Raw genomic sequence first — 15,313 nt, 5'->3', positions numbered from 1 at the left:
TTGTTCAAAATCTTTCTACAAAAACCTACACAAAAGCCATCGCTAAATCCGTCCTACATGTTCCATCAGTTGTATATCGACCTTATACTCTCATACTCCATACTTGTATAAGTAACATAGGGAAAAATGATTTAAAAAAAAACAACACTAAGGAAACACTGAAACAGCACAGAGCTTTAATGACACAATACTGAATAAATACATATACACACACATAGGCCGAATATGTAAATATACAAATAACCTATAAATACTATCAGCAGCCACAATAACCCCTGAGGGAATTTCTCTTAATATTAAGATGAACTTAAAAAAATTAATTTTACAAATAAATTAGAAAAAATGTTCACAGTTTACTACAAACATGAAGACGTTAGTAACTCCACAACATCTGCTTGATTTACCCCTGACAGGAAGTTGTGTAGTTGTGTGTGGTGTTGTCTCAGCAAGAACACACAACACATCATCCTCCGCTGTCTCAGGAGGCTTGGCTGGATGTTGGCTCTAGCCCCACCCCCTAAGTGATGTCATCACCTCTGCCCAACCCCTACAGCTTACATCACCATCTCCCTGATATATATATAACATTTAGAGAAGAATGAGGGAATGAGGTGTGATTACGGCATGCTGCTTTGTGCTGAACAATGCCACAGGCAGGGGAGCAGACAGGAAATGAACACAGTAGATGCTACAGGTTTACCGACTGTGTCCCTGCTCTAGATAGGGAACTGGCATGAGTGCAGTGGGCTTTTGCAGAAGTCTCAGTCTGGATATCAGGAGTTCTATTAGTGCAACAGCTGAAGAGTCAACGCCTGGAGATTGCAGCTTTAATAAATAAACATCAGTGTGTACAGGAGGATTGCGGCATCTTCTCCTTTATATACAACTATACATGTAATAATCATAGTCTTTATACAGTGCACTACTTCACCCTGCCGGAGCTTCTTCCTTTGTACGGTCTATGGAACTAGATGAGGTCTTGGGAGAGACAACTGGTGAAAAAAAAGATTAAAGAAATGTAAATTAAGCAATGTTTCTGTATAACAAAGATCCCAAAATGAGATTTAATTTTTGGTTAAATATATATAAGATAGACCCCCCTACCCCCTCCACATATTCAATTCATTCTCTTTCGTCTTCTGTGGTTAAATTAGGTGTGTTTATGGCTTGTTGCCTTGTGCTGAACAATGCCACAAGCAGAGGAACAGACAGCAAATAAATACAGCAGGTGCTGCAGATTTACCAACTGCAGAGCAATAGTCTGCTGGGCACTGAAATGCTCTGCAAATTCTCTGGGCAGGAAACTGGCAAGACAGCTGTGGGAGGGGAGTAGACAGGGTGGGAGCTGTAATGGAGGACTGAGGAAAGGCAATGCATTCTGGGAATTGTAGTGGACAGGATTACAGACCCACAAAACAAATGGGGGGATTTAGAAATGCCACTATTACATGCTAGAACTGAACACATAAGTGATTTGCAGAGGGACCAGAACTCCATGATAACAGTGGCAGGGAAAGTAAGTAAAGGTATAGGGCATAGGTATAAAAAATATACAAGAATATAACTTTAAACCCCATATCAATTTGATGAATTATAGTTTGCCATTAGCCATCTAGGCCCAAGGAAAGGGAAATCCTTCAGCCATGGTTTTCCTAGAGGTTTCCTCCTCAGGGGTTTTTTCCTCTCCTGAGTGCTGGAGGATGACTCCTTGTCTAAGATTAGCTTTATTTAGCACAATTTTCAGTTATAAAAAAGTTAGCCTTAGAAGCTATTTGGACGTGTTTATGATACTTGGTTTGCTGCATGGGAAATGCAAGTACTTAGCTACACACCAATTATTAGTCAAGAACACAGCGTGTTACTAATTTATCGATACAATCTTACCTTTGCTCTTGGGTTCACATTCTCCAGGTTGGTTCTGAAGGGTCCATGGGGCCCTGACAAACAGTTATGCAAAGTAATGTTAAACACTTTAAATCATATGCCTAGACCCCCAAAGATGTTACCTTTATTCCTTTAATATCATAAACCACTAGGGATGTTATCATTATTCCTTTCACTTCCCTGGACTGTCATCAAAAATAACCTTTGACAGGTCATCAGGCATCACTACGGAGACCCACTGTGATCAGGAAATATAGGCAGGGAGAGAGCACTGCAGCAGTGTGATCCACTCCCTGGCTGTAACTTCTATCTCCTGTCTATAAGACTACATTGTCGGAATTAGTGGCCGGCCAGGGGGTGGATCCATCTCTCCCAGATTATATCTTTCTATCACAGCGGGACTCAGCAGTAAGACTCGCTGTGGTCAATAACTTTACTACTCTAGGCCAACAGGAATGTTACTATTAAACCTATCACTACTCTAGACCACCAGGGATGTTCTTATTAATCCAATCACTACTCTAGACCACCAGGAATATTACTATTATTCCTATCACTACTCTAGACCACTAGGAATGTTACTATTATTCCTATCACTACTCTAGACCACCAGGAATGTTACTATTATTCCTATCACTACTCTAGACCACCAGGAATGTTACTATTACTTCCCTAGACCAGCAGGGATGTTACTATTAAACCTATCACTACTCTAGACGACTAGGAATGTTACTATTATTCCTATTACTACTCTAGGCCACCAGGGATGTTACTATTAAACCTATCACTACTCTAGACCACCAGGAATGTTACTATTATTCCTATCACTACTCTAGGCCACCAGGGATGTTACTATTAATCCTATAACTACTCTAGACCACCAGGAGTGTTATTATTATTCTTATCACTACTCTAGACCACCAGGGATGTTACCATTTTTCTTTTCATTAGCTCACACTAACAGGGATGAAACTTGAAGCCCTTTAAATTCCCTTGATAAAAATCTTCCTTGCTTTACTACCCTAGACCACCACTAATCTGTAAGCATTGAGCAATAGTATATTTTTGACAATCTTTATATGTGTGAGTTGTGGCATAAGGAGGTTCATCAATCTGTATGATGGAGACATAATGGGGTCTATAAAATGTCACCTATTTATTCCATCCTCGGCCATTACTCACCTACTGTAATATTGTCCTTTTCTGGGTTGCGGAGTCTCCCCTGGACTTTAATATCTCGTTCCCAGCCGTGGTGATGCCACTGAGGTTCTGTATCTGACAACCTGCAGACAGAGGAGAAGAAGGGATCGGAGGTAGTGTGAGTGAATAGATGGAACATCGGTGGCATCAGACAAGTTTACCCCGGGGGACTTATCTCTATATACTTCTATATGGAAGAGGGTTGTATATACAGTAAGTATCACCACTTACGGATCTCTGGATGTGCGGTGACGACGTCGGTATAAAGCATAAGCCAGAATCACTATGATGAGGACCAACACAATCAGGCCTACAGTCACTCCGCCATACACACCGGGCTTGCTGATCGCTGTCTGACATCGGTCTCCTGAGTACCAGTACTGGTCTGAGTTGTCACAACTGGAACGGGAAGACAGTGGTCAATGGTAGTGTGTATACACACTGATCGGGGTACAGGAACTCCATAGCCTCTGAGGACCTTTCTATACAGGATCTATACAATACAAGGGTCTTACTAGCAGTGGGGTCCGGCATCACTGACGAGACACTGTCCCGAGTTACAGTCTATCGTAGAATAGTGCCTGGTACTGCACGAGGTGACACATAGTAGACCAGTAGACATGTTCACACCAAAGAAGTAAGGCTGGAAGTTCTCGGGGATGTCGTCTTCGTTCGTGCACAAATCTAGAAACATAAACATGACATGTGACATCCTACATGGACACATATCCAGAATGCACCGCTCGTAGCCAACAATACCAAAAAAAAAAGAATCCTGGCGCTGGATGGTTCATGTAAAAAAAAATGCAATGAAAAGCAATGTACCTGATATTACATTCACTTTAAATAGTTTTTTTAAGATCCATATTTAGTGGTTATATTTTGCCAGGCACGCTCAACAAACAGAGAAAAAGTATGTTCCAATTTCAGACCTTCTTATTGTTCTATATACAGTGGTATATATTCATGGAACTGACACTGCCTTTGGTTCTAGATGAACAATGACCCAGGTGCTTTGTTTAGCTAGCCACAACTCAGCTACGGTTACAACATTAGCTTTGGCAGAGTAATAGGGTTAAACAGAATCTATCATTACATACATGCATACTAACCTGCTGCCACTTGTAGTCCATATTGTCCTGATTAAAACGCAGTTTTCCTTTTTCAAATCCATTGTGGCGTTCTGGAGATATGTACAAAAGTATTTTTATGCTAAGAAGAATGCTTTGGTACACATGGAGGCTTTAGGGCGGCCTTCAGTGTACCAAAACTCCTCAACTGCACAAAACTATTTTTGTACATATCTCCAGAACACCACAACAGATTTGAAAACGGAAAACTGTGGTTTAATCAGGGCGTCATGGACTACAAGTGGCAGCAGGTAAGTATGCATTTATATGATCTGAGATTCTGTAAAAAATAAAAAATAAATAAATAAAATAAAAAAGAAAACATAAAATGTAAAAGGAAATAGACCATCATCAATCATAGGTTTGCCTTTGGATAAAACGTTCAACACAAAATCAATTTTTTTTCTAATCATGGACAAACCTTTAAAGCAATTCTTCACTCAAAATACCGATACACCATATTAAACATGCAAATGCTTTCAGTTTCAGAAAAAATCCAGGAGTTAATCCAGCTATATCTTTATTGACCACAAGATGGAAGCAGTAGTCTCCAAAAAGCAACAACAGAACAGCAGGGGTCACTGTTACCATCTTGAATACAGATTTATGACCACTGATTACAGTATTACCAATGCAGTACCAAGATCAGACACTGGGTGTCAGTCATATCACTCCTTGATATTTCTCTTTGCATTATTTTTTACCTGATGCACTGATAGGTTTCCTGTGGACTTTGGTTTCAGAGACATTGAAGCATAGTCTATCTGTAACAGAAAAGAAAAGAGGCATCATTCAAGTAAGGGAATAGACAGATGAGTCCCTAGTAGTCATAGTCTATTTAGCTATACTTCTGGCGCCACCTAGTGGATGAAATCATCTACAGCAGTGAAGTCACATATATCTCTGCTATATGGTGGAGGAGGCTGGATACAAGCACATGGCTGCAGTAAGGGCTGGGAGGATGGTGGGATACAGGGCCCCGACAATCTTCTCCTCACTTTCCATGTATTAGTTCTTACCTGGCCCATCAGATGAGCAGTTCAGTTTTTTAAAGGTGTCGCGTAGCTGCTCCTCTGCCTGTATTGTTTCTTCCAGGCAGTTTGTATAGTCCACCTTCAGCAGGACCTCATGATCCACTATGACACTGCCCGGGCTGGTGGAGACAGAGATCAGGGGGGGATCAGTAACATGGAGCGACATATTATCCAGGGATCACTAGTATCCAGGGATCACTATTATCCAGGGATCACTAGTATCCAGGGATCACTAGTATCCAGGGATCACTAGTATCCAGGGATCACTATTATCTGGGTATAACTATCCCACCAGGGGACGACAGCGATGAGGAACAATGTAAACTTACCTAAAGGAGACAATTCTTATGTCCTTGAACCAGGGAAGGATCTGTCTGTATACAGCCCCCATCTGATCAATAGAAAAGGATATACATTACAGAATATGCCAGAGCCTTGTCCTTGTCACATCACACTAAACAGCTGGATATGTGATATATAAGTTACTGTACAGTACAGCAATCCGCATGTGCAGTATAATGTATAGTAACTGTATAACCCTGATAACACAGCAGCTGGATATGTGATATATAAGTTACTGTACAGTATAGCAGCATGTGGTGTATAATGTATAGTAACTGTATAACCCTGATAACACAGCAGCTGGATATGTGATATATAAGTTACTGTACAGTATAGCAATCCGCATGTGCAGTATAATGTATAGTAACTGTATAACCCTGATAACACAGCAGCTGGATATGTGATATATAAGTTACTGTACAGTATAGCAAACAGCATGTGGGGTATAATGTATAGTAACTGTATAACCCTGATAACACAGCAGCAGCAGAATCTGTGATATTATAAGTTACTGTACAGTACAGCAATCAGCATGTGCAGTATAATGTATAGTAACTGTATAACCCTGATAACACAGCAGCAGGATAAGTTACTGTACAGTATAGCAATCAGCATGTGGTATATAATGTATAGTAACTGTATAACCCTGATAACACAGCAGCTGGATATGTGATATATAAGTTACTGTACAGTATAGCAGCATGTGGTGTATAATGTATAGTAACTGTATAACCCTGATAACACAGCAGCTGGATATGTGATATATAAGTTACTGTACAGTATAGCAGCATGTGGTATATAATGTATAGTAACTGTATAACCCTGATAACACAGCTGCTGGATAAGTTACAGTACAGTATAGCAGCATGTGGAGTATAATGTATAGTAACTGCATAACCCTGATAACACAGCAGCTGGATATGTGATATATAAGTTACTGTACAGTATAGCAATCACCATGTGGAGTATAATGTATAGTAACGGCATAACCCTGATAACACAGCAGCTGGATATGTGATATATAAGTTACTGTACAGTAGAGCAGCATGTGGTATATAATGTATAGTAAGGGCATAACCCTGATAACACAGCAGCTGGATATGTGATATATAAGTTACTGTACAGTATAGCAATCAGCATGTGGTGTATAATGTATAGTAACTGTATAACCCTGATAACACAGCAGCTGGATATGTGATATATAAGTTACTGTACAGTATAGCAGCATGTGGTGTATAATGTATAGTAACTGTATAACCCTGGTAACACAGCAGCTGGATAAGTTACAGTACAGTATAGCAGCATGTGGAGTATAATGTATAGTAACTGCATAACCCTGATAACACAGCAGCTGGATATGTGATATATAAGTTACTGTACAGTATAGCAATCAGCATGTGGAGTATAATGTACAGTAACTGTATAACCCTGATAACACAGCAGCTGGATATGTGATATATAAGTTACTGTACAGTATAGCAGCATGTGGAGTATAATGTAAAGTAACTGCATAACCCTGATAACACAGCAGCTGGACATGTGATATATAAGTTACTGTACAGTATAGCAATCAGCATGTGGAGTATAATGTACAGTAACTGTATAACCCTGATAACACAGCAGCTGGATATGTAATATATTTGTTACTGTACAGTATAGCTGCATGTGGTATATAATGTATAGTAACTGCATAACCCTGATAACACAGCAGCTGGATAGGTGATATATAAGTTACTGTACAGTATAGCAATCAGCATGTGGTATATAATGTATAGTAACTGTATAACCCTGATAAAACAGCAGCTGGATATGTGATATATAAGTTACTGTACAGTATAGCAGCATGTGGTGTATGATGTATCTTAACTGTATAACCCTGATAAAACAGCAGCTGGATATGTGATATATAAGTTACTGTACAGTATAGCAGCATGTGGAGTATAATGTATAGTAACTGTATAACCCTGATAACACAGCAGCTGGATATGTGATATATAAGTTACTGTACAGTATAGCAGCATGTGGTATATAATGTATAGTAACTGTATAACCCTGATAACACAGCAGCTGGATATGTGATATATAAGTTATTGTACAGTATAGCAATCAGCATGTGGAGTATAATGTATAGTAACTGCATACCCTGATAACACAGCAGCTGGATATGTGATATATAAGTTACTGTACAGTATAGCAATCAGCATGTGGAGTATAATGTATAGTAACTGTATAACCCTGATAACACAGCAGCTGGATATGTGATATATAAGTTACTGTACAGTATAGCAGCATGTGGTATATAATGTATAGTAACTGTATAACCCTGATAACACAGCAGCTGGATATGTGATATATAAGTTACTGTACAGTACAGCAATCAGCATGTGGTGTATAATGTATAGTAACTGTATAACCCTGATAACACAGCAGCTGGATATGTGATATATAAGTTACTGTAGAGTATAGCAATCAGCATGTGGAGTATAATGTATAGTAACTGTATAACCCTGATAACACAGCAGTTTGTAGATACAGGATGGAGGGGCAGATCCCCATAATGCAGTAGTGTAGTACAACAGGCTAGAATAGAGAAACAGGGCTGCTGTCAGAGGTCTGTGTGATCACCCTCCCATCCAGTACAGGGAACAATGCTCTTAATCCAAGTTACTCTCAAACCAAGGTACCACTGTATATATATATATATATATATATATATATATATATATGAAGAGACTTACCTCCTTAACAACTCTTGACTTGAAGTTTTGATATTGGGAAGAGGACGGATGATCCAGGGAGGAGTTGTAGACGACATTATACACATGGATGGATACGAACACTTTAGTGATGACCCAATCTGCCACAAGAGAAGAAGAGAATGGAGGAGTGAGCTGGGATCAGCCTGGCCATAGCTATAGAAATCATATAAAAAATAATCCATCTCCCATCATACTGTACCTACCCAGCCGGATCTCATTGATGATAAACATACAGTTCTTCCCGTGTAAGTTCTTGTGGCACGGACACATCTCGCCATCACACGGCTCAGCTGGAATAAAGAAAACGGTAGATTTCCTCATGAAGTTATACTGTTCTAACATTTCAGATCAACTGGTGTCAGAAAGTTATATAGAATTGTAATTTATTTCTATTTAAAAATCTCCAGCCTTCCAGTACTTATCAGCTGCTGTATGTCCTGCAGGAAGTGGTGTATTCTCTCCAGTCTGACACAGTGCTCTCTGCTGCCACCTCTGTCCATGTCAGGAACTGTCCAGAGCAGCAGCAAATCCCCATAGAAAACCTCTCCTGCTCTGGACAGTTCCTGACATGGACAGAGGTGGCAGCAGAGAGCAGTATGTCTAGTGAGATGTCTAATGCCATCCTTATAGTTAGATAAGGCAGCCGCTTGTCATACTGTGAGGTGCGGGGTCCCTGTCTGTACACAGCAGGGGCTCCGGGTAGAGACTACACTGAGAATGGCCGCCCTGCATTATCACTGTAGGCTCTTTACTCACAGTGTAAAGGACCTGCCATGATAATGATCACATGACCATAATCTCCTAGGTCCTTTACTTAGGGGTCAGTGTAACTGAAGATGTGGGGAGTGCAGGGGGGCTGCTGAAGACCAGGAGTGACCCCATGCTTAATGGTAATGTAACCCCGGGAGACAACCTGTCCTGTCCTGGGGCTGTGACTAGGGAAAGTGGTGCAGGGGGAGAGGAATGGGCTAAGAAGAGGAGAAAGGAGAAAAACTGGAAGAGGAGGTGAGAAGAGTCGGTGCTGCTATTAGTGTGGAGGGGGGTGGGGAGGGGTTACAACTGCCAGAGGGGTGGAGATGGGAATAGAACTGCTGCACTGTAGTGTTAATTTACTACAGATGTAGTAGCATGCTTTTTTCTTACTGCTATCTCAGTTTACTACAGGTGGAGCAGGATATATTGCTGCACTGTGGTGTTGGTTGACGACAGGTGGAGCAGTATGTGTTTCTGTACTGCTATCTCAGTTTACTACAGGTGGAGAAGAATTTATTCCTGCACTGCGTGTTGGTTGACTACAGGTTGAGCTGTATGTGTTTCTGCACTGCTATCTCAGTTTACTACAGGTGGAGCAGGATTTAGTGCTGCACTGTGGTGTTGGTTGACTACAATTGGAGCAGCATGTGTTTCTGCACTGCTATCTCGGTTTACTACAGGTGGAGCAGGATTTAGTGCTGCACTGTGGTGTTGATTGACTACAATTGGAGCAGCATGTGTTTCTGCACTGCTATCTCGGTTTACTACAGGTGGAGCAGGATTTAGTGCTGCACTGTGGTGTTGGTTGACTACAGGTGTCGCAGTATGTGTTTCTGCACTGCTATCTCAGTTTACTACAGGTGGAGCAGGATTTAGTGCTGCACTGTGGTGTTGGTTGACTACAGGTGTCGCAGTATGTGTTTCTGCACTGCTATCTCAGTTTACTACAGGTGGAGCAGGATTTAGTGCTGCACTGTGGTGTTGGTTGACTACAGGTGGAGCTGTATGTGTTTCTGCACTGCTATCTCAGTTTACTACAGGTGGAGCAGGATTTAGTGCTGCACTGTGGTGTTGTTTGACTACAATTGGAGCAGCATGTGTTTCTGCACTGCTATCTCGGTTTACTACAGGTGGAGCAGGATTTAGTGCTGCACTGTGGTGTTGGTTGACTACAGGTGTCGCAGTATGTGTTTCTGCACTGCTATCTCAGTTTACTACAGGTGGAGCAGGATTTTTTTCTGCACTGCGAGTTGGTTTACTACAGGTGGAGCAGTTCTGGTTTATCGCTGGTAGATAAGTACATATTTAAGATATTTTGTGTACTACCTGGCGGTATTTGGAGCTGTTCGGTAGTATGTGTTTGTTGGTAGGGACCCAGCACTCCCTACACAGTATATGGGTGCACTCCCTGTATACATTATGGTCTCATGTCCTGCTTATTTTCAAATTCTGATAGAACTTCATCCGGGGGGGAAGGGGTCGCCAAAAGCAAATATCGCACAGGGCACCATCTACCCTAAGGCCGGCCCTGTGCACACACATATATATATATACACCACTGCAGTATCTCTTCAGCAGGAAGTAAGTGGGCAGGAAATGCAGGACGACAACCACTCTACCTTCCCAGCAGCCTCTCTACAGAGAGGAAGACAGTTCAGTACAGGTACAGGCAGTCTGGGGAGAAGCTGTGTATAGTAGTGAGACGACTACAGAGAGATTCAGCCTATGGGTGTAAAAAGGCCCCATAGCATAACCCTAGGTATTTATACTAGACCTATGTGGGCCTCTGGCCAGGCTTAGTGCCTCTTGCCTAGCATGTCATGGACTTACAGATCTGGACCCCACAGTTGGGAATTGCTGTACTTAAAAAAGGAAACCAGTCAGGAAAGCAGCTGTGACTACTGCCCCTGAGCAGCTTTACCAACAAGAAGAGAGAACTACGAGCCTCTCTACCCTCTCTCTAGTCTATTCTGGGGCCCAGCGTAACTAGAAATGGATGAGCCCCACAGCAAACTTTTCATTGCCCCCCCCACCCCCTTACCTGACTGACCCCAAATCTGTCAAGTGTGGTCACAACCTTTACCATCTTACTGCAAGTGTTGGATTACAGTTTAAGTGGCATTTGCAGCACCCGGGTGTTGCAAATGAAGATGGCTCAGGGGGCTCAGTGTATTGCAAGAATGGGCCACCGGGCTATGGCTGCTACAGTGGTAGTTACACCCCAGAACCCAAACCTGCCTGAACTACTAGTAAATTGAGACTTGGGTTTTCATCCTGGAAGTGTTACCATAATTCTTCAGACAAGAAAACTGTAAGTTATTCTTTCACTTTTATTGCAGATTACCAACCACCATTAGCCAGGAGACATACACATGGGAAGTGCCCCAGGGGGCTACTGCCACCATTTTATTGAAACCCCCTCAGCAATGTGCGAGGCCAAGGAATGTAGGAGGTCTGATGGAAGCACCCCGACCACTGGGAATCCCATTGTCTCATTTTTAGCGACTTTCCTATTCACTGTGAATCCATGTGGTAAAGGGAACAAGGAGGATCAACCAGGTAGCCCTAAGCTCCCCAAAAAATTTTAAACAGAAGGGGGCCACAGCATCTGCTTATGGGACATGGACTATCTGGAGTACAATAAATGGGGGTACAAGCATATGAAACCCCCCCCCCCCCCCGCTCCCACACCATACAGGACATGGTAGCTATAAGGCTTGGCAGGACAGTACGTACCATCAGTGGTCGCATGGTGAACACTTGAAGTTCTGCTTGAAGACGTTTCTTCTTTAGATGTTACATTGACTCGTGTTGTCCCGGTAGATTTAGTAACATATTTGCTTGTTTGACCTTTTGTTGTGGTTGTTGTTAGACGAGGGGTTGGGGTTGTTGTATGATGTCTGGTAGTATCCCGTCTCATTGTAGTACGACTGATGGTAACCTCGGTAGGTGTAACTTGTGTAGTTGTCCTTGTGAGGCGAGGAGACGTCTGATTATTTGTTACTGCTCTTTTTGTTGTACCATTATTCACAATCTCTGAGCTATTACTAGTGGTGACTGTCTTGGTGGTACTTTGTGTATAGGTTGTTAGGCTACCATTCCTTCTAGTTGTTAACTGAGTATGTCTGCTTGGATGATTTGTAATACTTGTTTTATCTGTCATTATTGTAGTATTACTTTTAATTGTTGTAATTGGAGTTATTTGTGTGACTGTAGTTTGACTATTACCGGTTGTTGTTTTACCTGTGAGATTACCTAACACCGTTGTGGTATCACTGTGGGTAGTTGTAATGGGAGTAATGGGAGTTAACGTTGTCTGACTACCTGTAAATTCAGTTGCTTTGGGGGTCATTATTGTCTCCCCTGTATGTCTACTTGTCTTATCATGTACAGTTGTAGTATCACTGTTGTGTGTAATAGAAGCATCCTGTGTTATTGTTGATTGACTATCGTTGCTTGTTGTTTTGCTATTATCGACCACTGTTGTTGTGTCAGTCGATATAATAGGTGTAACCTGTGTTATAGCCGTTTGACTACCGATAAGGTCAGATGTTGTTTGACTCAAAGTGATTGTAGTTTGGGCTGTATTGCTGCTTGTATTATCCAGCACAATTGTACTATTATTCCTGGTATGTGTAATAGAACTATCTTGTGTTATTGTTGTTTGACTATCAACCACTGTTGTTGTGTCAGTCGATGTTGCTATAACAGGTGTAGCCTGTGTTATAGTTGGTTGACTGCTTATAAATTCAGTTGTTTCTTGACTGACAGTGATTAGTGTTTTCCTTGTGTTGCTGCCTGTATTATTGAGCACCGTTGTAGTATCACTGTTGTGTGTTATAGAAGTATTTTGTGTCATTGTTGTTTGACTATTGATGCTTGTTGTTTTGCTATTATCGACCATTGTTGTTGCGTCAGTAGATGTAATAGGTGTAACCTTTGTTGTAGCTATTTGACTCCCTGCAAGATCAGATGTTGTTTGAGTATCAGAGATTGTTGTTTCCCCTGTACGTAGACTTGTATTATCCAGTACAGTTGTAGTGTCACTGGTGTGTGTTATAGAAGTATATTGTGTTATTGTTGATTGATTATTGGTGTTTGTTGTTTTACTGTTATCGACCACTGTAGTTGTGTCAGTCGATGTTGCTGTAATAGGTGTAGCCTGTGTTATAGTTGGTTGACTGCCAGTAAATTCAGTTGTTTCTTCACTGACAGTGACTGTTGTTTTCCTTGTATGATCCAGCACAGTTGTAGTATCACTATTGTTGTGTGCTGTAGAAGTATCCTGTGTTACTGTCGATTGACTATCACTGCTGGTTGATTTGCTTTTATCAAATATTGTTGTTGTGGAACTGTCAGGATCTATAATAGGTGTAACTTGTGATATTGTTGTTTCACTACCCGTAAGCTTAGATGTTGTTTTAGTATCAGTGATTGCTGTTTTCCCAGTACTGCTACTTGTATTATCCAACACATTTGTAGTATCACTGGTGTTGTGTGTAATAGAAGTATCTTGTGTTATTGTTGATTGTCTATTGATACCTGTAGTTCTGCTGTTATTGAACACTGTTGTTGTGTCAGTAAATGTAAAAGGTGTAGTCTGTGTTATAGTTTGTTGACTGCCAGTAAATTGAGTTGTTTCTTGACTGACAGTGATTGTTGTTCCATCTGTATTGTTACCTGTATTATCCATCATAGTTGTAGTATCATTATTGTTGTGTGTAATATAAGTATCTTGTGTTACTGTTGTTTGACCATTGATGCTTGTTGTTTTACTATTATCGACCTCTGTTGTGTCAGTAGATGGAATAGGTGTAATCTGTGTTATAGCTGTTTGACTCCCTGTAAGATCAGATGTGATTGTAGTTTGGGCTGTACTGCTACCTGTATTATCCAGCACAGTTGTAGTATCACTATTATTGTGTGTAATACAAGTATCCTGTGTTACTGTTGATTGGCTATTGATGCTTGTTGATTTGCTTTTATCGACCACTGTTGTTGTGTTGTTAGATGTAATAGCTGTATCCTGTGTTATTGTTGTTTGACTCCCTGTAAGCTTAGATGTTATTTTAGTATCAGTGATTGCTGTTCTCCCAGTACCGCTACTTGTATTATCCAGCACAGATGTTGTATCACTGGTGTGTGTAATAGGTGTAACCTGTGTTATTGTAGCTTGACTTCCTCTAAATTCAGTTGTTTCTTGAAGAGTGATTGTTGTTTTCTTGGTATGTCTACTAGTATCATCATGTACAGTTGTAGTGTTACTGTTGTGTGTAATAGAAGTATCCTGTGTTACTGTTGTTTGACTATTGATGCTTGTTGTTTTGCTATTATCAACCACTGTTGTTGTGTCAGTCGATGTTGCTATAATAGGTGTAGTCTGTGTTATAGTTGGGTGACTGCCAGTAAATTCAGTTGTTTCTTGACTGACAGTGACTGTTGTTTTCCTTGTACTGCTACTTGTGTTATCCAGCATAGTTGTAGTATCACTGGTGTGTGTAATAGAAGTATCTTGTGTCATTGTTGTTTTGCTATTATCAACCTCTGTTGTTGTGTCAGTAGATGTAATAGGAGTAATCTGTGTTGTAGCTGTTTGACTCCCTGTAAGATCAGATGTTGCCTGACTCGGAGTGATTGCAGTTTGGGCTGTACTGCTACCTGTATTATCCAGCACAGTTGTAGTATCACTATTGTGTGTTATAGAAGTATCCTGTGTTACTGTTGATTGATTATCAATACCTGTAGTGCTGCTGCTATCAACCTCTGTTGTTGTGTTGTTAGATGTAATAGCTGTATCCTGTGTTATTGTTGTTTGACTCCCTGTAAGCTTAGATGTTATTTTACTATCAGTGATTGCTGTTCTCCCAGTACCGCTACTTGTATTATCCAGCACAGATGTTGTATCACTGGTGTGTGTAATAGGTGTAACCTGTGTTATTGTAGCTTGACTTCCTGTATATTCAGTTGTTTCTTGAAGAGTGATTGTTGTTTTCTTGGTATCTCTACTAGTATCATCATGTACAGTTGTAGTATTACTGTTGTGTGTTATAGAAGTATCTTGTGTTATTGTTGTTTGACTATTAATGCCTGTTGTTTTGCTGTTATCGACCTCTGTTATTGTGTCAGTAGATGTAATAGGTGTAATCTGTATTGTAGCTGTTTCACTCCCTGCAAGATCAGATGTTGTTTGAATGACAGTGATTGTAGTTTG

At 40.8% G+C, this 15,313-nt stretch overlaps 1 protein-coding gene across 1 annotated transcript; it reads right to left on the bottom strand.

The window, feature by feature from the left end:
- Positions 1 to 263: 263 nt before the first annotated feature.
- Positions 264 to 13,337, bottom strand: LOC138799144 (mucin-3A-like). The gene is made up of 11 exons (XM_069980009.1): positions 11,839 to 13,337; positions 8,553 to 8,639; positions 8,329 to 8,447; positions 5,578 to 5,639; positions 5,234 to 5,367; positions 4,919 to 4,978; positions 3,600 to 3,768; positions 3,316 to 3,483; positions 3,067 to 3,167; positions 1,885 to 1,937; positions 264 to 992 (listed from the first exon to the last, which is right to left on the bottom strand). Exons 1-11 carry the CDS (start codon positions 13,004 to 13,006, stop codon positions 960 to 962), a joined length of 2,154 nt encoding a protein of 717 aa, XP_069836110.1. The 5' UTR covers positions 13,007 to 13,337; the 3' UTR covers positions 264 to 959.
- Between the last annotated feature and the right edge of the window lie 1,976 nt (positions 13,338 to 15,313).

Source organism: Dendropsophus ebraccatus, chromosome 1, assembly GCF_027789765.1.
Source record: "Dendropsophus ebraccatus isolate aDenEbr1 chromosome 1, aDenEbr1.pat, whole genome shotgun sequence".
NCBI classification, from domain to species: Eukaryota; Metazoa; Chordata; class Amphibia; order Anura; family Hylidae; genus Dendropsophus; species Dendropsophus ebraccatus.
The sequence above is the reverse complement of the archived record's forward strand: the minus strand, read 5'-3'. Positions and strand labels throughout refer to the sequence as shown.

Bases quoted from the DNA above. Each gene is read 5' to 3' on its own strand.
- LOC138799144 (XM_069980009.1), bottom strand. From the start codon at position 13,006: ATGGTCGATAATAGCAAAACAACAAGCATCAATAGTCAAACAACAATG. The intron at 8,640-11,838 runs GTACGTACTGTC...TCTTTATTCCAG, and splicing joins TCACCATGCGACCACTGATG to CTGAGCCGTGTGATGGCGAG. The intron at 3,769-4,918 runs GTAAAAAATAAT...TTATGTTTCTAG, and splicing joins GAAACCTATCAGTGCATCAG to ATTTGTGCACGAACGAAGAC.